This window comes from Neofelis nebulosa, chromosome 9 (genome assembly GCF_028018385.1).
Source record: "Neofelis nebulosa isolate mNeoNeb1 chromosome 9, mNeoNeb1.pri, whole genome shotgun sequence".
NCBI classification, from domain to species: Eukaryota; Metazoa; Chordata; class Mammalia; order Carnivora; family Felidae; genus Neofelis; species Neofelis nebulosa.
Genome location: NC_080790.1, coordinates 67,603,135 through 67,628,030, shown reverse-complemented (window position 1 = coordinate 67,628,030; position 24,896 = coordinate 67,603,135). Strand labels below are relative to the sequence as shown.

The 24,896-nt window shown below is 39.8% G+C and overlaps 1 protein-coding gene across 2 annotated transcripts in view; it reads left to right on the top strand.

The window, feature by feature from the left end:
* SPTBN1 (spectrin beta, non-erythrocytic 1) overlaps window positions 1-24,896 on the top strand; it is a 199,817-nt gene that overhangs the window by 35,536 nt on the left and 139,385 nt on the right. For both annotated transcript variants that reach the window (XM_058684092.1, XM_058684093.1), the window contains exon 2: window positions 19,767-19,961. In XM_058684092.1, the coding sequence (XP_058540075.1) occupies window positions 19,814-19,961 (148 nt within the window). In that variant the 5' untranslated portion in view covers window positions 19,767-19,813. The remainder of the gene's footprint in view (window positions 1-19,766; window positions 19,962-24,896) is intronic.

Below are 24,896 nucleotides of genomic sequence, written 5' to 3'. Positions count from 1 at the left end.
TCCTGGCTGGCTAGTTGGGCTTTCAGCTCTCAACTTCTTACTGCTGACTCATGCTTCCCATTGCACCTGTGCGGCCAGGTGTGACCTGAGCCGCTCATTTCCTGCTTCATGAACCTGGATGTGAGGTTACTGTGTGTTCTCTTATGTAAAGGATTGATGTCTCAATTCTCAGATGATGATCCTTCTCCTATTTGGGATCTTATTTATAAGATAGTGGCAATATGATTTAGTAGTTTGGGGTTTGTTTTAATTTTTATTCTTAACGAAATAAAAGTCAAAACCCTTGTTGGTTGCTCCATTTTTTTTGGTTGGTTGTTTAACTTAACCGGTTCATGAGATTGAAAAGTCTCTGCTGGACCATGTTATTGTCACTACATTGGTTTGTATAAACTTAAAAAAATAATAATATAAAGTCCCAACATTTATAAACTACTAAAAGTGAGAGGCTTTTGAACCATAATTGATTTGACAACAAGTGGACATATGAAGGCAGGTTGACTGTTGGTTTGCCTCTCGATTCGCTTTCAGCACTTGCTAAAAAGTAGAGGGAGGGGAAGAGAATGGACCGGTTTGCTTTACATACGAAAAGTATTAAAATGTCAGCCACTGACAGAAGAAAAATTGTTTAAAGTTAAGTCTCTAAATGATGTCCTAAAAACACAACATTTGTAATTATCTAATTAAACTAATAAAGGCTACAGGTAATAGAAGTAATATGGGGCATTTTCTGGCAGATAAACCTTCGGGAACATTCACATCTGCACATGATTATGAAGCCCTGTTGTTCCTTCACCTTCTCTTTTCCTTAGCCCACATTTCTCACTATGAACTAATAGTACATAACAATAAAACCCTGGACAGCAGCCAACACAGAGTTTGGCTAACTTTGAGAGTGTTTGTGAAAGTTGAAAAAGCAATGCAGCTGTTATACTGGGTACTTTCCAATGGAGAATATGTTTTCCAGATGAAAGAGCAAATAGTAATTTAAATGTAATCAGTATTTTTGGCATCTTGGTATTATAATTCTTTTGACTTTTTGTTATGTTAATTGTTCATTTCTTAGAATTTGTTTTGTACTTTTCTGTGGTCTATAATAGACTAAAAATGAGGGAATGAATGAATGAATGTTTTAGCCAGTTGTTCTTTGTTTTAAAAGAAAACAAATGACAAGGAGTCTCATTTGTTAGCTAAAGACTTAAATAACCACAAAATTTTCGTTAAAGATACTTTATTGTGAGACTCATGTTTCAGGCAGCAAGAGGGAAGAACATCTAAATCCCAAGTACAGTGTCCAAATTTTAGAACTGACTGGAAACTTTCTAGAATATTCAAGCAGGCTGCAACATCAGTGTTTATCAGGTGTTCTCAGGATGGGGCTGGCTGGAGATGCCCCTTTCTCTGACAGACTTGCCTCAAGCTGTGATGAGCTCACCTTTTTCCTCTCCATCCACCACCCTAAGTGGGGAGGAGTGCAGATGATTTCCCTTGCGTTTGAGGCTTAGGAAGGCTTTTGTTTCCTTTAGGCGGGAAGGGCCTCTATTTGATCAGTAAATCTCAGCCCTTAGTTTTAAAGGTCCTGATGCCCACCCACATCTGAGCCTAATTAAGTCACAGAATTACCTCGAGGGATTGTGATGTGTGGCTGGAAACTGCTGTTCCAGTCTGGACCTCTCTCTTTACAGACGGGGAAACTGAGGCCCTGAACCTTGAGGTGACTTGTCCTAAGGCCCCTTCTGGGACTGACATAAACATGGGATAATTGGCTTCCGGAAGGGATGTCACAGTCTCTGATTCTGGATTTCTGGTGATCTCCTGGGCGTCTGGCCCCTATGGAGAGCCCGGCCAAGCTGCTACAGAGGGTAGGACCCCATTAAGGAGGATGAAGCATTGATCAGCCTGTCCCTTTCATCCAAGTAGAAACTGCCCTCTATTTTCCCACTGGAGCTACCACATTCCTCAGTGAGAGGCATGATAAACTGCCTCAGGTTCTCTGTTTTGTTTTGTTTTGTTCTGTTTTTTCCAGAAACAAATAGGTTTGCAATTAGCTAAAATGAGATGGCAGCTTCCAGACCAGTTGCTGTTTACCACGAAAGAGTCTTTGGTATAGCTGGTCATGTTTGCATATCTTAGAAGTCTCTTTCTCTATTACTATTCTCTAGGAAATAGTAGAGATTATTTAGGCAGTGTTCTGGATAACTGACAATTCCTAATGCTACCTGTATCCATTAAGGGTAGTTTAAAGCAATTAAGTGCTAACCTGGCTGGACAGTAAGGTACAGGTCTGCAGTATCAAAGAGAGGGATTGGACCCCTGGACTCTGAATTGGTCTGTGACTTTTTGTGTTGGAGGCTTTGTCTAAAAATGCTCTCTTTACCTGCCTACTTCTGCTGGCCACTTGGTCAGGTCTGTGCACAGTGGAGGGTGGTAACCTGGCTTGCCCCCTGGCCCAGCACAGGGCACCTGTGGCGCAGCCTACATGGGAGATGAAGCTTCTGAAGAGAGGAGAGTACAACGGAGGGGCTGGGGAGTTGTGAGACAAGAGGAAGCTGAGATATGGAGTGACTTTTGTGCATAGAGACTTTTGAGAAAAATTTGATCACATTTTTGGTTAAGTGTTTACAGCTCCTTGAAAATTTGTGCTGCAGGTGATCATTAGCATATTTTGGAATGTTTGATTGAAAACCACTTGCATTTTAAAGCAAGACTGGATTAAAGGGCTTTGGTTCATTTCCAGACCTGCTGTTGATTGTTGTAACATGACAGCATCCATTTCCAAATGTAAAACTCGGAGAAATGAAGAAAATAAAAATGCATTTTTCTTTCAGGACATGAATCAGAAAATTCATTCATCTCTTATCTAAAAGACACTCACCGGCCTCTGAAATACCCGCCTCCTCTCCATGAGAGACAGTAGCTGTGATGGGGAAGCTGGTGGTTTTCTGCTTTTTAGCCCTGAAGGCCTCACCTCTGCTATCATCTGGAAGCTGATGGTGAAGGTTTGTTATTCTTGTCAGGAGCAGGTTCCAGAGACCTAAGGAATGTAGACAGTAATGGACAGCTGGCATCAATTTAGCGCTGTGGGATGGTCAGGCTGATAGAATGGTCTAGCTGTACCTGCCTGCCCCTCCTCCATGAGGAGTTGGTTTACATCAGAGAGGGCTGCTCCTGACATTGCTATTTCTGGCAACAGAGGCATGGCAGAGATGCAAGATCCCTCCTGCTATTTAGAGGAAATGAAATAAATATTCACTTCAGAGAATACCTTTTGGGTCTGGGACTTGTATGCATGCAGGCTCCCAGCCTGCTTTTTCTGCAAAGTTCTGTACATAAAGATTAATGGACTTAGTCTGAAGTCAGACAGAAATGTGTTAATGAAAAATCTATCTCATTGCAAAACCAAAGGTAAACTCTGGCTTTGCTCTGTGTGTGTGTGTGTGTGTGTGTGTGTGTGTGTGTGTTTTCTTCTTGGAATGTACACTGAAAGCAAGGGGGAGGGTCTCCTCCTTCATTTGTAAAGCCTGTGGAGCTGGCTAGCAGGAACTTTCTGGAACTTCTTGAGGGAGGTTCCTAGAGTGTGTGGGAGTGGTGAGCAGTCTCACTGAAGAGGACCAATGCTGATTGGCTTTGTCCTCATTAGGAATGAAGAGAGACCTCTGCACAGACTCCTGAGCTAGTACATCAGCCAGCTCATCTCAAGGAGAATGCACTTGATGTCACTGCCGTGTTCCCTCTGTGGTCATGAGGCAAGAGGAACACTGATACTCCCTGGCTGTGTAGCTGGCATATTTCCTGGCACAGTAGTCACTCTAGATTTTACACGGAGAGGGGTTTTAACAGTGGGGTATGTTTTAGTCTTCTGGTCAGTGATTGCTAAGTTAAAAAAATCTTCTTGCCCTGTAGAGCATACTTTACTGAGCTGATTAATTAAAAAACAAAAAGGCATTTTTGGATCCTGGTCAACCAGTCTCACCTGCCCCCAAGACTGGAGTCTCCATTCTGATGTCTTATACTCCATTTCTTTGCATGCTCCATTTGAAGATAGAAGGATCTCATGGGAACTTGGCTAGTTTTTAGTAGACTGTGTAAACCATTGGCTGCCTTCCATAATGTGAGGGGTCTCTGCCCACCTGCTTAGTGCCTTTGCAGTCAGAGCAAACTAAGCAGATCAATACCCTCCCTGTTGTCTTCCAGTGAGGCAAGATGTGTTTTAAAGAAATCTCTGACACTGGCTGCCTACTCCTTCCCCCTGGAGGGTCTGAGGGATTTAGCAGAATTTAAAAGTATCCAAGGCTTACAGGCAAGAAATCTCCATAAGTATGGCAATGACCATTCTTGTAAGTCACCATTTTGATCCTTGCTCTCACAAACAGGTGTCTCATTCCTAGTCTTTGAACATATCAACCCTTTTTGAGCAAAATGGCAGTATCAAAAACACACGTACATCACCAGAAAGCAAAACCAGCCAACTTCTGGCAGAAAAGCTGCTAAATGACTAATTTTTCATCATCCCATAGCTGAGTATGATTACAGTGAAGTTTTCCCACACTTTCTTAATGCTTCCAAATGTATTCACTTTTTTCAGAAATGTTATGGTGCAGTCGTGATCTGCCTCTAGAAAACGGGTGAGAAAAGGATACATCTAGGAACTGCATTTAAAACAGCCATAGCAAAACCAGTTCTCTAGCTGATTTGGTACCTTGGTTATTTGATCTGGTTTGTCACCCTCGTTATGTCAGGACTTAGCTGGAAAATGACCAATTCTGGATACTGGATATGTGTCCATTGACTTCTAAGTACAGTAGGTGGGACTGATGAATTTAAAATCTGATCAGGGGGATCACAGAGTAATTTTCTTAAGGAATCCATTTGAAATGCAGCACCCTTCTCCCAAAACTGAAGAAGCAAAGAGAGGTTTTCATTTAAGCAGTGTAAACAGAGGGTTTATGAAGCACAAGCTGTTTTATATTCTGACATTCTGACTTTATTAAATAAAAACTTTTATACATATATTTAGGTATCAGGAATGTCTCTACATTTTGCAAAGAACCGTCCCAGACTCAGTAATATGCTTTGGGTCACAGAGATGTTATGCCAGCATAGGCAGTATTTTCTAATTAAATAAAGGTTTTTTTTAATGAACATAGGTTTTACTTGGTACATTATGGTATTAATAAAAGTATAAAGTTGCCTAATAAAATAATTGTTTTGATAAATATTTTCAGTGGTGCACTTTAATGTTTTCATCAAAATGACTAAGCCTGGGTGGCTTAGTCAATTGAGCATCCAACTCTTGATTTCAGCCCAGGTCATGAACCCAGGGTCATGGGATCTAGCCCCTCATCAGGCTCTGCATTGACTATGGAGCCTGCTTGGTATTCTCTCTTGCTCTTCTCTCTCTCTCTCTCTCTCTCTCTCTTCCCACTGCCTCTCTTCCCTTCTCACACTCTCTCTTAAAAAAAAAAAAAAAGTAAAAACCAGTTTCAAAACTGTTTGCCAATTTTTTTTCTACTGGGGTTGTGCAACTCAATGAAAATATTTATAAATGTTTGCAGAAGAATACTTTTGTTTTAAAGAGAATGCAAATACTTTCCTTATATGGAAACACAAAGAATGGCTGTAATTAAGGTAAGAGAGATCATGTTAAAAATAGGAATGGAAAAGTCATTCTCTTGAAATATCCTTTAAGCCCCATCCAAGAGAGAGTATCGTGCATACCTTGGGAACTAAGTTTTGAGTACAGTACTATTACTACAGTGTACTGGTTGTAAGAATGGTAAATGCTTTGTGGTTAACCAAATCCTAGGGGCCTGCTGGTTGGAAGGGATCTTAGCATTCATGTAGCCCAGCTTCCCACACAGTACTTGGTTTCCTCTGTAGCTTCCCTGTCATATGGTACTTCCCCCACCCTGTGTGAACTGCTGGTGATAAGGTGAGCTCCCTGCTCTCTGGCCAACCCTCTGCATTTTTTGGAGAGCTCTAGTTGTTAGAAAGTGCCTTCTAACCCTGAGTCACTATGAATTTGTTGCTCCCTGTCTGCCAAGGAGTTTGTGCCAGTGCCCACATGAGAGCTCCTGAAGCTCTTCTTAAGGGTAGATGCCGAATGTCCCTCTAAGACTTGTTCCCCTGTGAGGTCCTGGCTCCTGGGCCTGGACTTCCAGGTGTCTTCCAACCTGGCTACCCGCTTCTCAGCACTCTAGAGTTGGTCATTGCCCTGGGGTGATGACTTCATTTCTAACAACCAAGCCACCCATGTTTGTACTGTCTTTTGCTGGCACTTCATGTTGAGCTTACCACATTTTCTAAAAATCTTTTTTTTAAGTTTAATTATTTATTTGAGAGAGAGAGAGAGAGCGTGCGCCTGAGTGCACAAGTGGGGGAGGGCAGAGAGAAGGAGAGACAGAATCTGAATCACAACAGAATCCATGCCATCAGTGCAGAGCCCGATGTGGGGCTGGAACTCATGAACTGTGAGATTATGACCTGAGCCGAAACCAAGAGTCGGACCCTCAACCGACTGCACCACCCAGGTGCCCCTGAGCTTGCCACATTTTCTTTGGAGTGCTGTCAGTTTTCACCTCTTCCAACTTTGGGTACTTAAAATGGAGTACTGATTGTGTTTTTGAACAGTTTTGAGTCTCTTCTTTGTCCGATGTCCTTCACTGTGCTAAGTATACTTTCTGAGGTTTCTAGGTATACTTTCTGTCTGGGCCCTGGGTTATGGACCTGACCCACCACACTTTTCATCTTTGACTTGGCACCCTTTGATTATGGCTCTTCAGCCGACAATGCAGTTTTTACTGAGGAAATTAACCTCTGTAATTTAAAGTTGAAGTTGTCATTTGAAGTTTTTCTTCTTGGTCAGTCAGGGATGTTAAAAGTTTTAATGTAAATATAGTAAAATTATGCAGATAATTCTTGATCATTTAGGAGTTTATTCAGATTTTGTTTGAGTTTTGCTTTCATTTGAAAAAATTTACCATTCAATACATGGACATTTTTTTTTTCTTGATACAGCAGATTTCATAGGGAAAGTGCTTATAATACTCGTGGAAGGTGAAAAATTTTAAGTTTATTTATTAAATGTTTATTATCTGCTATGTGCTAGGTATTATATCTACGGATACATTAATGAAAAAGAGAGAAATGCCCAACTCATGGAGAGTATAGTATAGAAGGTGAGATAGTTATTTAACAAATAATTACACATGTAATTACTTAAATGCTATAGGTATGTGCCATGAGGAAAAGATACCAACAAGAGCATGTAATAGGAGGCCATGGGTTGGGACTGGGAGCTTCAGAAGAGCCTTCCTAGAGAAAGTAATGTTTAGGCCGACCTGGTTCTGTTGTCCCAGTCTTTAAAATCACGAGTTACTGAGAGATAGTAGCTCTGTTGCTAATGAGATTAGTAAGCTTCCCTTAATTACAGGAATCTTTTCGAATCGGCATTAGCGTTTGATGGCAGGAAAGACAGCGTCAGAGTTCACTCAGACATCCCTAAATATCCAGCCACCCCCTGATTTTCTGCCCCCTGATTTTCTCTCTGCACAGGATCATAGAATGCTAACAGGATTTATTGCCTCCAGTTCTCTAATTTACCCTACCATCCTGTTCATTCTTCACTCTGTTGCTGAGTTTGGCAAAAGAAGTAACTAACGTATTTGAAAGCATTTGGAAGCAGGAAAAACAAAGTGCATGTTATGTTGTAGGTATTTTGGGAAGTAGAAAACTGGTTTATTAATAACATATTTCAAGGAGATAAAAGTCTAGGCTTGATTTTGTTCAGGCGAGGAGTTCAAAAATGCAGTTTCCAAAATCATATCAATAGGGAGCTTTTAAAGGGAATGCTCTGGATGCTCTAGTTCTTGTTCTTTTAAGCCTATTTTCTGCTGTTGGGGGGAACAAGGAAAGTTGCTGGTTTCCTTTGCTCTTGAACCTGATTAAGGACTTCACCAGCTGAGACCTTATTTTCATTTTGAAGTGATTTGAGCAATAGCAAATTTGAATTGCAGGCCCATGCCACTGTAGCTTTGGGTAGGCCATGCTTTAATCTTGGCCTTTGTGAGAAGTTTGGTGTGGGGTGCTGAGCTGACTCAGTCGGTCAGGTTAGGGTCTGGCCCTGTGGTAGATGTACTTGTGTTTGGTCTCCTATGATGAAATGCATGCTCTTAGTTATATATCAGAGAGTTTCTCTGTCATTCTGAACTTGAGGGAACATTTTAAACACTGTGACTCCTTTTTCTCATATATCAACGTTTAAATATCCTAGAAATCCAAAATGGATCTCCACATTTACTTTAACTGACCTTTGTTACCAAGGTTGATACCGAGCTCCTTTGGAATCAGGCTTTTGAAAGTAATGTGCAGAATTCTAATGGAGTTCAGCCTGTATTAATTGTTAAACGTTGTTATTTTTTTTTTAATTTTTCAAATTGATCAGTTCTAAACAAATTTTAGTAATAGAGGTTTGATCATATTAAAACGGCAATTATTTGAATGTTATTTTCTGAAATTAATGTCAATTCTCCTTTTCAAGTATCATAGCCCAACCTTTACTCATTTTGTTCATATGAAAGGTTACAGATTTCTAAGTAGCTTTGGGAAACATTCACCAGGCATACATAGGGGAAAGGCTTGTTGCCAAAGTATTAACCTAAGCAACGAAAATTGTTTGAACTTCTCTCTGAGAAAACTTAACTAGAGATATTTAAACCTTTGGAAATTTGGGTATTAGACAAGCCTAGGGTTTTGGTCATTTTGCAAAGGGAAATGATTCTTAAAACATTACGTATTAAGATACATGTATTTATTTATCCCAAATGAGATTGTGAAATTAGTGATTGCTCCATTCCTATTCAAATATGATCTGTCTTATTTTGTAACATTTGAAAGGAAACTTCTCGTAAAAACTGATCCTTTTCTAAATGAAACTGAGTGAAGAGAAGGTTCTCACATATGTAACGAGAATTTTATTGGGGTCCAAGATACATATGATTTAGGCAGAAAAAAGCATTGTGTTTCAGAATTGCTCTGGAGTTAACACTGCTCCTGGCACCTGCCATTTTAATTCATAATTGTTTTTGAGCACCTGCTGTGGCTTAAGTCTGATGCTGGTGTTGGCGGTATAAAAATAAGCAGAACAGAGAGGATCCTGGCCCTCATGGAGCTTAGGGTATGTGTGCCTCATTCATCATTTCCCATAGTGTTGTTTTTCATTGCCATTTTATATATTTCCTTCATTTGATCACTATTCCAGGAAATAGAGGTACTCATTTTCGCTTGATAGATTTGCAGAGGATTTTGGCAATGGGCTACTCTAGAAGGAAAACTCTGCTTTCCAAATAGAAAGCACATTACTGCTCCTCTATTGTTCCGGTTAGGCGCACATGATACTGACTTAGGAAATTTCTCAAATAAGGCAGTGAAATGCCAAACTTACTGAAATTCAGGATCAGCACTTTGGCAGCAGTGCCATTAGGCCTATATTCTAATGTAATTTAAAACTGTCTGGGAATAAGGGTAAGACCAAAATAGTTACTTCTAATGGCTCAGAAATCCCACACTGGCTATCATATCAGATCGTGGTGTTAGGTCTGCATTCATTGAGTTAATGATTTCAGTTTTAATTGCTTCTCTCTGTAAGGAGACAAAAAGAAGTTTGGTCTTTAGCTGCCGATAAAGATAGCCATATGTTTAGTAGAAATTATTGTATTATTTTTTTTTGTTTGATTCAAGTTAAGTGATTTTGAGGCATATTAGGTAGACATTGCAAAAGCTTTCTTTCTAAATAAAAAATCTTTTGTTTTCAAAATAAATCTTAGTCTAGATCTGTTTTCAAAATAAAGCTAGTCTAAAAAAACTTTCAGGGCTTGCAGATTTATATTTAGAATTGGGTGATATCATAGGTAGGCAGAGAAAATAAATTAGGTACTTTGTTTAAAAATTTCATTTACAAATAGTAAAAGAGGATAAATTTCTATTCAGTGTATTAAGAATTTTCCTTTCATTTAAAACGGTCAAATAATAATTCTGTTTATAATTCCACTGGTTTTTGTGCAGCTTACCTTATAAAATAGAGGAAGGTCACAGCAATGCCTTGTTTCCCCCCCTACATTATACTCCTCCTTGTTGTAGAAATCTGTTCTTGGTCATTGTGTAATGTAAATTGTTAAGCCATAGTGATGGATTTTTTAAATAGATTGCTTTAAGATAAAATGAATTATGGTCAATGTATTGTTTGCTAGTGAAATGTTTTAAAATAATTAATTTCCTTTACAATGAGGAAAGGAAATTTCCTCCTCCAAATAGTAGAGCCTGGCTTCACATGCCCATGTTAAAAAATAAAATTTGTTCCTAGGACTTTGTTCATAAAACTAAGCATCAGCCTTTTGGGGGCATCTTTTACTTGTGTAGGAAAGAGGTTATTTCTAAATATTGGAAATGAAGTCCCTTTGAGCTGCTATAAAAAAAAAATACCATAGATAAACAGCAGACATTTATTTCTCATGGTTGTGGAGCCTGGAAGGTCCAAGATCAGGGTGCTGGCAGATTTGGTGTCTGATGAGGACCTGCTTCCTAGTTCATAGATGGCTATCACATTTCTGTAACCTCTCCTGGAAGAATGAGTGAGGTTACACTCTGTGTCTGTTCTATAAGGACACTAATCACCTCCCTCAAGCCCCACCTCCCAGTACCACCATATTGGGCATTCAATTTAATGTGAATTGTTAGGGGGACACATTCAGTCTATAGCAGAAGGTTTGTAATAGGTGCTTTTTACTCTTTAGAATGTTGTAGGGAGAAGGTGGCCTAACCATCATCATTTCTCTAAAGCACATACATTAATGTTTGGGAAGGGTAGCCCACTGTGAATTTTTACATCAGAAACATGATGAATAGGACCTTTGGTATATGAAATTCTAATCCTTTCTACAAAAAAAAAAAGAAATTGTTCTTGGTCTTCCTGTCTTCTGTGGCTGCCTTCAGGTCTTCATTTACTTAAAAGTGATACATGTTTTCTCTTAGCTTGGATGGTGCTTTTTAACCTTTTTTTCATTATTCCTGTTCTCTACCAGGAGTCTTTTGGACATTTTTCCCCCTAATCTTCCATCCATGAAATTTTAATACTACAAATACTCCATATCTCTGTACTTAACATTGGAAAGAGTATTTCCCCCCATTCCCAAAATGAATTTTCACTCTTTGGGAGGAATATCACCTCCATTGAGAATGCACAATTTTGGAGGCCCACTTAGGTCACTTGCTGCCTTAAGCAGTAATTAGACTTTGAAGAGGGCTAATCTATTTCCTAATTTATTTAAGAACCTTGAGTCCATTAGATTTTTTTTTATATAGACCACTATTAAAGGTTTGTGCTTCAAAATGTTGGCTAAGTTATTCATTTAAAACATGGGCTATGGAGTCCTATATACTGGGTTCAGATCCCCTTGGCTTCTTCTTTTCCTTGCTCTGCTACCTGGAGCAAAGCCTTAGTTTATTCATAGGGCTCATAGGGGTGCCTGGCTGGCTCAATCAGTAGAGCGTGCAACTCTTGATCTTGGGGTTGTGAGTTCAAGCCCCATGTTGGGTGTAGAGATTACTTTTAAAAAAATAATAAATAATAAAGTAGGACTAATAATGATATCTTCCTCAAAGGTTTCCTGGGAAGGACTGAATGAAAAAGTAAGTAAAGCACTATGCTCACATAAAGTAAGCCAGCATGAAAATTAAGCTATTTTAAGTATTATTAGCATTTTCTTTGGTTGTTAAACTTGTCAGGTCTCTGCATTTTAAAAATTAGATTGAGTTCTGGCTCAGGATTCAGGGGTGACAAAGATACTATAGATGTTGGGCTCACAGCTGTGACATGGTCCAGTTGTTTAACTCTTTGGGCCCCAGTTCCCCATTTCTTTAATTAAGATAGAAAACAAGTTGGTTGAAATGTCATATATGGCTGTAATCCTAATAAACATAAATGGATTATATTTGTCCACAAAGTGACAGAAACTCTTGGATTAGATTTTTAAAATAAGAGGCTTTAAAAAAATTTAAAAAAAAAAGGGGGGGGGGCGCCTGGGTGGTGCAGTCGGTTGAGTGTCCGACGTCAGCTCAGGTCATGATCTCGCGGTCCGTGAGTTCGAGCCCCGCGTCAGGCTCTGTGCTGACAGCTCAGAGCCTGGAGCCTGCTTCGGACTCTGTGTCTTCCTCTCTCTCTACCCCTCCCCTGCTCGCCCTCTGTCTCTCTCTGTCTCAAAAATGAATAAACTTAAAAAAATTAAAAAAAAAAATAAAAATAGGCATAACTAAAACCTAAAACAAAATGACTATAGAAGGTAAGAGTGGAATGGAAAACATATACCAGGTAAATATTACTATCAAAGAAGTAGAGTTAATGTGTGACTAGGGAGAAAATGGGCTATTTCCATGTTATTAGCCCACCAAGAAGACAAAATAGATATGATTTGTATTTATATGTATCCAGGGAATTATAAGGAAAATCTGATAAATCCACTCACAGTGGGAAATTTGAACCTATTCTGCCACTGATAAATAAAACAGAAGTTAGTATAGAGTATTTGAAGACCACCTTTGTTAATGACAGGTAGTTATTAAACAGGTATCTGAGCATACCTCCCTCTCAAAATGGCCTGATTCTATGAATTGTTTGTTTGTATAACTGAATCATGCTTTTTGTATAGTTGGTGTATTCCTGTAAAGCAGCAAGTAAACTGGTCATTTTATTTATTTTTATTTTTTTTATTTTATATTTTATTTTTAAAAATTTACATCCAGATTAGCATATAGTGCAACAATGATTTCAGGAGTAGATTCCTTAGTGCCCCTTACCCATTTAGCCCATCCCCCTTCCCACAACTCCTCCAGTAACCCTCAGTTTGTTCTCCATGTTTATGAGTCTCTTCTGTTTTGTCCTTCTCCCTGTTTTTATATTATTTTAATTTCCCTTCCCTTATGTTTGTCTGTTTTGTCTCTTAGGGTCCTCATATGAGTGAAGTCATATGATTTTTGTCTTTCTCTGACTAATTTCACTTAGCATAATACCCTCCAGTTCCATCCACATATTTGCAAATGGCAAGATTTCATTCTTTTTGATTGCTGAGTAATACTCCATTGTGTGTGTGTATGTATATATATATACATACACACACACATACACATACCACATCTTCCTAATCCATTCATCCATCAGTGGACATTTGGGCTCTTTTCATACTTTGGCTATTGTTGATAGTGCTGCTATAAACATGGGGGTGCATGTGTCTCTTCAACAGCACACCTGTATCCTGTGGATAAATGCCTAGTAGTGCAATTGCTGGGTCTTAGGGTAGTTCTATTTTTAGTTTTTTGAGGAACCTCCATACTGTTTTCCAGAGTGGCTGCACCAGCTTGCATTCCCAAAACTGGTCATTTTAAAAGTGAATGATACTGGGGCGGCTGGCTGGCTCAGTTGGTAGAGCATGACTCTTGATCTCAAGGTTATGAGTTCAAGCCCAATGTTGGGCATAGAGCTTATTTAAAAAAAAAAAAAAGGAAGTGAATGATACTTCTATAAAGGACTGGAACTGGGTATGTGACTTTGTTAGCTATCACACTGTAACTTATCATTTATGTCTTGGTTTTGTGAGCAGAGAACTCTGAATACTTAAGATGATGTCTTGGGCCTTATTGTGAAATTAACTCCATGAACCTGAATAACAATAGGTTAGCTGGGTTTTTCCTTCACTTTGGTTCTAGATGTGGTTTCTTGCAGATATTCCTTTTTGTTGGCTGTTTTATTCATGCTGCAGAATGACTCAATGGGCACATTGCAAACAGGGTGTGACTGCCTTACTTTCTGTGGATGTTTAATAGTTGAGAGGATGGAGGCAGAACTCTCCTGGGTCTCTTCCTGGAAATTGTCAGACACACAGTTTTGTCTCTTCAAAGTACCTGAGCAGAATTGTTTTTAAAGATAGCATACCAGAAATCCATTGTATGCTTTGTCAACTCTTTTAGGAGTAAAGTGGGAGGGTTTTTAGTGTTTGCAGAACATTTGAGTCTGTGGATTCTGCCAAAATAATTGTTAGCATATGGTTTTCATCTTCAAAAAGAATTGGCAACTGTTAGTTACCTTTTTTCATTTTCATTTAATTTATTAGAGCATTTAATATAAAATTGGGCATTAAAGGGGCACCTGGGTGGCTCATTCCCCTGATCATCCAACTCTTGATTTCGGCTCAGGTCATGATCCCTGGGTCATGGGATCAAGCCCCACATTGAAGCTCAGCATGGAGCCTACTTAAGATTCTCTTTCCTCTCCCTCTGCCCTTCTCTTTCTCTCTCTCTGTCTCTCTGTCTCTCTGTCTCTCTCTCTCAAATAAAATTTTAAAAATTGAGTATTAAGGAGGGGTGTGTGTGTGTGTGTATGTGTATGTGTTACCAGTGAAAATCCCACTTATTCTCTACTTGTTACTTTGTAAAATCTGATAGTTCAGACAAAAAATAAATTCTTTTAGTGGGTAAAAACTAAATTAAAAAGGGAAACATAAATTTCAAAATGTACATGGGGAAGTACCTTATTAAATCTGTTCATGTTTATTAACAGCCTAGTCTAAAATTGTGACTTCCTTAAAAGCAGAATGCCTAGAAGATCTGTATAGCTCAGAATAGTATGTATTTTGGCCTTTGTGACTGATGAGATGGTACTAGCATGGCAGCTTGAATTGACATTGCCTCTGTCAAGAAGGTGACATCTGCCTCACCTTCCAGACCTCCTTCTACCAGTCTCCCACCCACCCAGCCAGCCACAAATAAATAATTAGCAAGCACTTAATGTTTCCACGCACTCCACTAAGAGTTGAGAAGATATAAGGACAGTAAGATGGGAACGTGACCTTGAGAGCCTATGGCCTATTAACAGTAAGTAACTAGAAGTTTTGTAATTTTGAAACAGTCTTACAATGGTATGGTAAGTGATATGTCAGTGGTGTATAAGGTGTCTGGGAGCACCCTCCCAGGCTTATGCAGGCTTATCTAAGGTGGTCTTAATTCAGACGAGGGGCTAATGGTGGTAACTGATAAGAGATAGCTTCCTGGATGAAGTGATACCTAAGCTAGGATTTGTGGGAAGAGGAGAAAGCTGTTTCCAGGTAGCCTGTTGGTAAGTCAAGAGCTTGACTTTTTTTCTCAGGAGCTACAAGAGCTTAGAACAGTAATATTGAAACCAGGCTGGAGAGCTGGTCAGAGCTCCCTCATGAAGAGTCACATTTCTCTTCAAAGGTTCCTGGGCATTATTTGAAGGGGTGGACATTGGTGGGTTTAGTCACAGGAATGAAATGATTGGACTTACATTTGGGAAAGTTCTCTCTGGTGGCAATGTAGGGGAAAGGGTTAGGGGTTAAAATTGGAGGTGAGTTGCTGGAAAAAGAGGAAACTGTTGCTTAAGCTAACTCTTCGGATTTTCAGGGGGTACCAGCAGCCTTGGGGGCTGAAGATGGGAGGAGAGGGGGAGATGGGGACTGCAAGGTGAGGTACCTGGAAGAAAGGAAGGTGCCATTTAGTGAGGGAGTGATGGAAGGGAAACAGGGTCTGCAGGAAGGAACTAGGGGTTTAGTTTTTTAGACACTGACCTGGTGATCTTTAGCACTTAGCTTTCCAGGGAGCAGCAGTCAACATAGGGAAGGAGCCAAAGCTTGGGGAGTGGGTAACATCACCAAGGGAGATTTTGTACAGTAACAGAAGAGGGCAGTAGAAGGAAACTTGGAGATAAGCATAAGAAACAAAAACCTGTACATTTATCTAACACCTGTGTCACATGGAAAACAGATTTGGCATCTCGGAAAGTTAACAGATATGGTATTTTCCTTCTGGGCTTTGAGAGATACTGACTTACAGAATTTTAATCAATAAAGAGGTGAACTAATAGAATACTACTAAAACTTGGAATGGTAATGTTCTGGATTTTTTCTTGATGGTTGTGACCTTATAGTGGTATATGCAAGTGCTGTAGGAACCTCTTTGCCTTCTAGATCTAGATCTAGATCTAAACTGGTCTGCCAGTTTAAAGAAATAAAATTATTGTCTTCTTATTGAAGCAGAAAATGATGAGCTTTTGAAATTTTTTTTGTATCTTTTGGAAAATACCAGTTCATAGGATGTAGGGTTACAGAAGAGTAACGTTGTTGAGAAGTCTTGACATTTTCTTATATATTCCTTGTTGTCTCTCTCTCTCTCTCTCTCTCTCATGGCTGGGAAAGTGGGTATGTACTTTTACCCATCTTCCCAAACCTAGCTACAAAAACATGGGTATTACTTATTGCACCCAGTATATTAATTGATTTTTATTCATTTGGGGATTATTTAATGAGTTCCTGCTGTGGTGATCAAGTGAGAATCCAGGCCCTTACTTGAGCCCATAGCGGCAGGGAGGAACCTTCTCTGGGAGGGGAGAGTGTCTTGTTTCATGCCAACCTTATATAGCCATCTCAGGCTTTCCAAATGGTGGACCCACTAGGCAGAGTTCCAAGATGGCCAGCTCTCCTTTCTTCTCTCCTCCTAATCTCCCCACAGCCATTTAAGAAATACAGATTACTTCACTGGCTGTGGGGTCACATGGCTGATAGCACCTTAGGAAAATCTAGCCCTTTATAGATAACCTACTAGAGACACCTCCACTGGCACTTGTTGAAATAGGCTGGGGAATAATAATGTTTATAGTGTGCTGAGCTTTCTGGAATCCACATGTCATGGGCATACTCATCCACATCTTTCCTTGACTCTGACTTTCCCTTTATCCTCAGGTTACTCTGTTGTTGTTTTTGAAAACCTAGAAACACCCTTTTACTGTGGCCCTTTGGGGTTTGGGATGTTTCATTTTAACATTGCCCTGGTGCGGGGGGCAGGGGGGGGGGAAGCTTCCATCTTCCATCATTATGAAAAATCAGCTGTTTGATAAAGATATTATCTTAGGACAGATGGAAATGTTAAAGAAAAAAGTGATCCCGATGTCCAAGTTCTTAGACACTCAAGTGAACCAATTGAAAAAAAAAGAATTAAGTGATAGCATCAATATTTCTTTTGTACACAGACTAGTAGGAGCTTTTGCTTCCCACGTTGCTTTGTCTTAAGGGAAAATTACGTTATTAAAGAACACCATTAAAGAAGAATTTTTAGGACAAGACGTACTTATGTGCTTTGAATGACTTATTTAAAGCTTAGAGGAGGATTAACGCTTGTTGAGAAATTTCTGGAAAGCAGTCGCTGAATTTGGGATAAGTCATTGGTAGGAAGAGGGTTGCATAGGGGAAAGGATTGCAGTTGGGCTTACTCAGGAGTCCGGTGTGGTGGGATGGAGCACAGGTTGTTAGCTGCCCTAGAGGCCGTGGTGTGGCTTGTTCTCATTGGTCAGCAGGTGGCACCAAATAGCCAGCACGAATCTGGAGAGGTATGTAGTGTTTAGATTTCACCATGGGTTGGGTTGAATTGCACTTTCTCTGCTTTCACAAATTTGTAATTCATAGCACTTTCACATTTCTCCCCCATAGAAATGGCATCCTCCAAGGCTGAATTTTACGAAAGTCTTTGGTATTAACATAGTTATGAAAATTAACCATCTTCCAAGGTCAAATGGTACATGACATTATTGATTTTTTTTGAAGGGGTTTATGACTCAATGTGAAAAGCAACAAACAGTAAGATCAATAGAATATACTTATTGGCTTAATTTTCTATAATTTTTTTTATGTTTTTATAAAACATGGTTAAATATGTTGCTAATGTAAGTCTTAAAATTATTGATAAGTTTATATTGTTGGAATTGATTATGTCTACCTGATGGGAATCCAGGATTTTACTCCCATCCAAATGTTTGTGTTTGAGCAAAGATGGGTCATTATTTGGGTCATTGAGCTCTTCATTTCCTCCCAACAAGCTATCCTGCTTCTCAACATAAAGTCTCTCCTTTGCCTGGGATGCTGTTGCTCCTGATCTGGGCATGACTCGTTCCTTTTTGACACTGAGATCTCATTTTAAATACTGACTCAGAGAGGACTTTCCTGACCACCAAATCTCAAGTAGTCTCAAAATTTTCTCTCTCTCTCTTTTTAAGCTTTATTCATTCATTTTTGAGGGGAGGGGGCAGGGGCATTGTGCAGAGAGAGAGGGAGAGAGAGAGAGAATCCCAAGCAGACATGGGGCTTGAACTCACAAACCTTGACTTCATGACCTGAGCCAAAATCAAGAGTCAGACTGTTAACTGACTGAGCCACACAGGCACCCCTCTCTTTCTTTTTTAAATTGAGATATAATTGACGTATAATATTATATAAGTTGAAGGTATACAACATGTTGACTTGATATATATGTGTATTGCAACATGATCACCACTGTAGCATTAGCTAACATCTCTGTCACGTGACATAATTACCGTGTGTGTGTGTGTGTGTGTGTGTGTGTGTGTGTGATGTGAACAATAAGATCTAGTCTCTTAGCAACTTTGAGGTTTATAATACAGTGTGGTTGATCATTGACTGTGTTGTATCACTTCACTTTTCATTTTTTTTTCAACTATTTTGCCTTGTGTGCTTTTTGTTCAGCTCCTCCTATGCCATATGCTTCACTAGAGCTGAGTCCTTATCTTTTTTTTTATTTTTTTTTAATGTTTATTTATTTTTGAGACAGAGAGAGATAGAGCATGAGTGGGGAAAGACAGAGAGAGGGGGAGGGAGACACAGAATCTGAAGCAGGCTCCAGGCTATGAGCCGTCAGCACAGAACCCAATGTGGGGCTTGAACTCACGCACTGCAAGATCATGACCTGAGCTGAAGTCAGAGGCTCAACTGACTGAGCCACCCAGGTGCCCTGAACTGAGTCCTTATCTTGTTTACTGTTATCCCTAGCATCTGAAACAGTGCTGAGCACGTAGTAAGTCCTAAGTACATTCTAGTTCAGTGGATGAATCATAGTTGTATTGAAGAGAGAAGAAGCTATATAAGCTGAATGTATTTCTCATTATTCTCTGAGGGTATTTTGATAAAGTGAAGACAGCAGTGGACCAAAAGTTGAGGCCTAGGTTCTTGTTTCTTATTTGTTCTTGTAAAATACTGTGACCTGGGTGGGCCCCTGAGAAATGGGTATTGGTCATAGGATTTGTAAATAACAATGATATAAATAATTGCAGTCATTATTGTTTGAACCTCTCCTATGCACCGGAACAGTCCTTGGTGCCTTACATTTACTATTTCATTTGATCTTAGGCATCTGTTAGTTCTGATATGAAAATGAGATATTTAGGTGAAATGATCTGTTCTCTTATATAACATTTTATGAATTTCTAGGAGAAGCTAAGAGATTATAGTTTATGGTGGTACACAGTAGAAGTAAATGAGTTCATTCAGAAGCCCTAGGTGTTCATCTTAGTTCTTAAATAAAACTTTAAATCTGCAAAACTTAAACATTACAAAGAGGGAAGAAACTCACCCTGTGTTGGGTGTGTGTCATCTCATTCAGTCCTGTGAACAACGTGGAGAGTATCTTTCCTCTTTAATGGTTGGGGAAACTGAGACGCAGAGATGTTAAATAACCTAGCCAAGGTCACACACGTGTTATGAGGCAGTGCTCAAGTTCAAAACCAGCATTGATTTACCCCAGAAACTTGTTCTTGACATGTAGGAATTGTTCTACAATTCTACTTTACCTTTATCCCAGTAGGTTTCATGGGAGCACAGAGCATTTTCGACCTCTAAATAGGATTTTCTTGCTCTTTCTCACAGAACTGTAAGAAGGAGCTGATGTGGAGGAGCAGCTGAGACAGTTCAAGATGACGACCACAGTAGCCACAGACTATGACAACATTGAGATCCAACAGCAGTACAGCGATGTCAACAACCGCTGGGATGTGGATGACTGGGACAATGAGAACAGCTCCGCAAGGCTCTTTGAGCGGTCCCGAATCAAGGCTCTGGCAGGTAAGTCTTCTCATGCCCTGTGACAGAAGCCCAGGGGCCTGATAGTTCCCTTTAAAATCACCCACCCTGTCTCTTCTACAGGAAGGTCAGCTCACCTCTACTTAAACGTGTCCTAGGAGTTGACCGTTGCATAAGGTAGCCAGGTCCATATTTGGGGAACTGTCGATCCTAAGGCCAAAATGATTGAGTGATTTTTTTTCAAGCTGCCCTAGGTTATTAGGAATTCTTTTATTTTTGACTCCTCTTACATTTCAAAATAATGCAGCATATTGTACCGTATTCAGACAAATGTACAAATCATCCTGTGTGCTTAGTTGCTGTGATATTTTAGTTGACCTGACTTGTTACAGTAGAGTTCTTACTTTGACTGACCAAGAGTAGTTAGCATCACATGCAAGGGTTTTAGATGTAAAGAGCAATAACTTAATGTGGTGAGGGCATATTTAATGCTACAACAGGTAAGTTTGCCATTAATTCACTAAAATTAGCAGGAACACATCCTTCCTTTGTGATTTCTAACTCTCTTGGTGCTGTTGAATACTTAGAACACACCTTTACCCTAACCCTAGTTGGGGTGGGTAGTGGTCTTGCCCTGAATTGCCCTGAAAATCAGGAAAGGGTTTCATCAGGGTTTCATCAGGATTCAGCAGTACTGAATATATGTAAACCAAGGGTCAAAGTGGAGTCTATTTAAGGTCTTGCATCTGTACTTTGAGATTTTAAATAAAATGGTTTCTAAATGAGAGAAGTAAGTTTATGACTTTTTTTCTGAATGTCTTTAATCATGACACATAAATTATAGCCATGATTTAACAGGTAAGTTTACTGTTAATTGTTCATATAGCTCACATTTCTTTTTACCTTTATAGTATAATTTGCTTATGATGCATGTGTCATTTAGAGTTCTCTTGATTGTAAGCAAAAGGAAACCTAACCCAAAGTGGTTTAAATGGTAAAGAAAATGTATTGATCACATAGAAGACAAATTTGGCCTTTAAGCAAGACTTATTCCTGGGCTTAAATGGTGTGCACAGGACCCAGTTTCCTTCTCTATATTTTTTGGCCTTATAGTTCCCAGATGGCTGCCCCAGGTCCCAGATCCATCTGTAAGGATACCCAGGAGAAAAGAGCACCTCTGCTGCCCCAGTACTTCTACCATGTCCTAGGATCAGTCTCACTGACCTGATCGATCATGACTTGGGCCATGGGCCTTAGAATCTCTCTTCCAGTGGAGTCAGAGAAGAGGGTACGCTGATTGACATTAGCTAATGAGGATGTACTTCTGGCGTGGGGGTTGTGGGGTGAGGCAGAGGGGGGTCAGTTCCATCTGAGCTCCTTGGCTAGAAAATTTGGTATATAACAGGAAGGAGGAGGAGGGAAATGGATGCTGGGAGTATAGCTAACTAAATGCTATAGGAAGGTTATTCAGTTGCCTTAGAATAATTTGTCTCTTGAGTGGTGGTGATTTAATGATCTTTCTTGAGCTTGCCTGATTGAGTGCATAAATGAATGATTAACCAGATAGTCACTCTAGAATTGAAGCTTTATTTTCTAGCTTATTCATTAACATGGAAGCCTATGGAAACCTTGCTGCTGGCTTGTGCTAGTGGATTGATTTGTACTTTAATCCCTTACCTCTTTTTCTTGAATCTTCATTTAAGCCTTTAGACTGGTATGATTTGGGTAGCCAGTTACCTTTGATCATGAATCATTTACTTTCTGGTTCTAGGCTACTATGTATTATCTCCCTTTTAAGAAGAATAATATGGGGTGCCTGAGTAGCTCAGTCTTTTAAGCATCCGACTTTGGCTCAGGTCATGCTCTCACAGCTCATGAATTTGAGCCCCGGGTGGGGCTCTGTGCTGACAGCTCGGAGCCTGGAGCCTGCTTCAGATTCTGTATCTCCCTCTCTCTTTCTGCCCCTCCTCTGCTCACACTCTGTCTCCCTCTCTCTCTCTCTCAAAAATAAATAAACCTTAAAAAAAATTTAAAAAAAAAGAAGAAGATGTATTTACAACTGTAGAGCAGTTCTTGCTTTTTGTATCTGGTCTTTCCTGCAGTTCTGGAGGATATCTCCAGCTGTACTTAGTATTGGTCACTTTTCTTAAACTTCCTAGGGTGGCTTTTCTTCCATGCTATCTGGGTCCCTGAACTACTATAGTTAATGATAGTAAGCACTTAACCTGGTGTTCACTGTGTGCAGGCACTGTTCTAAATGCATTGTATATATTAACAGCTAATCCTATAACAACTATATATGAGAGACATTATTATTATCTATAGTGTATTGTATAGATGAGGAAATTGAGGCATGGAGAGATTAACTAGCTTGCCCAAGGTCACACTGCTGATAAATGGCTAAGGCAGACTGCCTCCAAAGTGTATACCTATTTTTCTATATTCAGTAAAATACAAAATGATTCAAAGCATATTGGTATAGAGTATTGATAATGAGTAATTGAAACTTGTTTTTAAAAAGATCTTTAAAAGGCTCAGGAATGCATCTTGTGGTCTAGAAGAAGCCATGAGTAACCATGACAAGTTATTGAAAAGAAAACGTGTTGCCTCCAAGTTAAATAGAAAAAAAAATTGCTTTCAGTGAATCCAGAAAATATCAGGAAAACCATCTGTGTATTGGAGGAGATTTTCTTGTTATCTGACTTCCCACTTCTGTGGGACAGAAAGATCTCTGAACTCTTTAAGAAATCTTATATGCTGAAAAGAAGAGTAACAGAACAGTCCGGCAGTGTCTGGAACAGTGGTTCTAGAATGTGAGCATGCATCAGAATCACCTGGTCGTCTTGTTCATTGCTGAGCCAACCCCCAAGTTTCTGAATCATTAAGTCCAGGATAGGGCTTGATAATTTGCATTTCTTTTTTTTTTTTTTTTTTTTTTTTTCAACGTTTTTTATTTTTATTTTTGGGACAGAGAGAGACAGAGCATGAACGGGGGAGGGGCAGAGAGAGAGGGAGACACAGAATCAGAAACAGGCTCCAGGCTCCGAGCCATCGGCCCAGAGCCTGACGCGGGGCTCGAACTCACGGACCGCGAGATCGTGACCTGGCTGAAGTCGGACGCTTAACCGACTGCGCCACCCAGGCGCCCCGATAATTTGCATTTCTAACAGGTGATACTGATGTGGCTGGTCTGGGGAATCACATTTCCAGACTGGTGTGGAGTATTGATGTTTAGTCTATTTCCTTGGGCGTCTGAGACCATTTCATCTAGACCCAGCTGAAGTCTAGTAAGAATTAAAGTATCAAACTCAACAGAGCTATTTGAAAGACACACTTTAATGTGGGAGTGGTGTGGAAGGCTGGCACCTCATTTTGAGAGGAGAGAAATATCTTCCTGTTCCTTACGGGGAAGTAGTATAGTGATAGGTCCAGCGTGAGAGAGTGCTGTTGTAGGATTTCTGTTACAAATGCACATTCTAAAGTGGGAAATCTTGGTTAGAGCACTAGAAATGTGAGTAGAAATGTGCATACCAAGTTTCCTGTCCCTCTTTTCCTGTCCCTCTTAAGTGCTCTGCATATTGAGTCTTCTCTAGATTTCAGTCTGAATTTCCGAGGTGTTATACAAAGGACATTACTGCAGGAATTCATCTTTTTATAGTGTGCTGTATTGATAGTGTGTCTTATATTGATAATGTAACAACGACCTTGGGTTGTGTCCTTTACTAAGTGGCTTTTCTCTGAGAAAATACGGTGAGGTAAACTACTTGCTACTAGTTTTTACCCAGTTCACAGATCCTTTCTATTATTAAGCTGCTATATATGTAATATATATTATATATTTTACATATAGGTAATATATATTATGTATATGATATATATTTTTTTTTTCCTCCAAGTTGTAAAAACCATTCTTAATTTCAGTTTTACTTGCCTTCATCCTCTTCTTGCTTTTAACTTTGTGGTATAATAAGAAATAAATTTTATCTTTGCACTCAGTTCCTGGCACAGAACTCCTAAAACCCTTGGAATTTGCTGTCTTTTGTTATTCATAAAAAGCCTTCTTCCTCACACCTGGATTTATGCTAGTGGAGGTGACTTAGGGTGAAACCTTTAGATAGTGTTAGGATGGGACTGGTCACTGGAATGACCAAATAATGAGAAGGTGGGAACTTTCAGCCCCATCCACCAACCTCCAGGAAAGAGGGGGAGCTGGAGATTGAGTTTAATCTCAGTGGATGATGATTTAATCAATCATGTCTACATATTGAGACTTTGATAAAAACTCCTAAATGACTGGATTTGGAGAACTTCTGAGTTGGGGAACACACCAGTGTGTTGGAAGTGTGGTGTGTCCTGTGAGGCCATGGAAGTTCTGCCCCCACCCCATGGAAGTTCTGCCCCCCAATATCTTGGCTACATACCTCTTCCATTTGGCTGTTTCTGAGTTGTGTCCTTCATAATAAACCAGCAAAATCAGTATTTTCTGGAGTTCTGTGAGTTCTCCTAGTAAATTTTTGAACCTGAGGGTTGTATTCATGGGAACTGATGAACTTCTGCTGTTCAGTCAGAAATATGGTGGTCTCGGGCCTGTGACTGGCATCTGAAGTGGAAGCAGTCTTGTGGGACAGATCCCTTAAGCTGGGGGGTCAGCGCTAACTCCAAGCACTTAGTGTCAGAGTTGAATCATAGTCTGGGACACCCAGTTGGTGTCAGAGTTGTATCAGACTCAGTAAGATATTTCATAGGGGAGATGGCTTCCCTGGTATGGTGTGGAACGTGGCCATGTTTTAAAAATGTAGGAATCAGGCCTGCAGTCACTTGTCAAGTGCCAGTTTATCATCGCAAAGATGAAAGAGTCTGGAGTTGGGTCACTTCCATTGCCCAGGGAGCTTTGAATCTTTCCATTCTCCTTAGACTTTTTTTGCTTGAAAATTAGTCTGATTCATCTCTCAGTCACTCAGCACCCCCCTCCCGTTC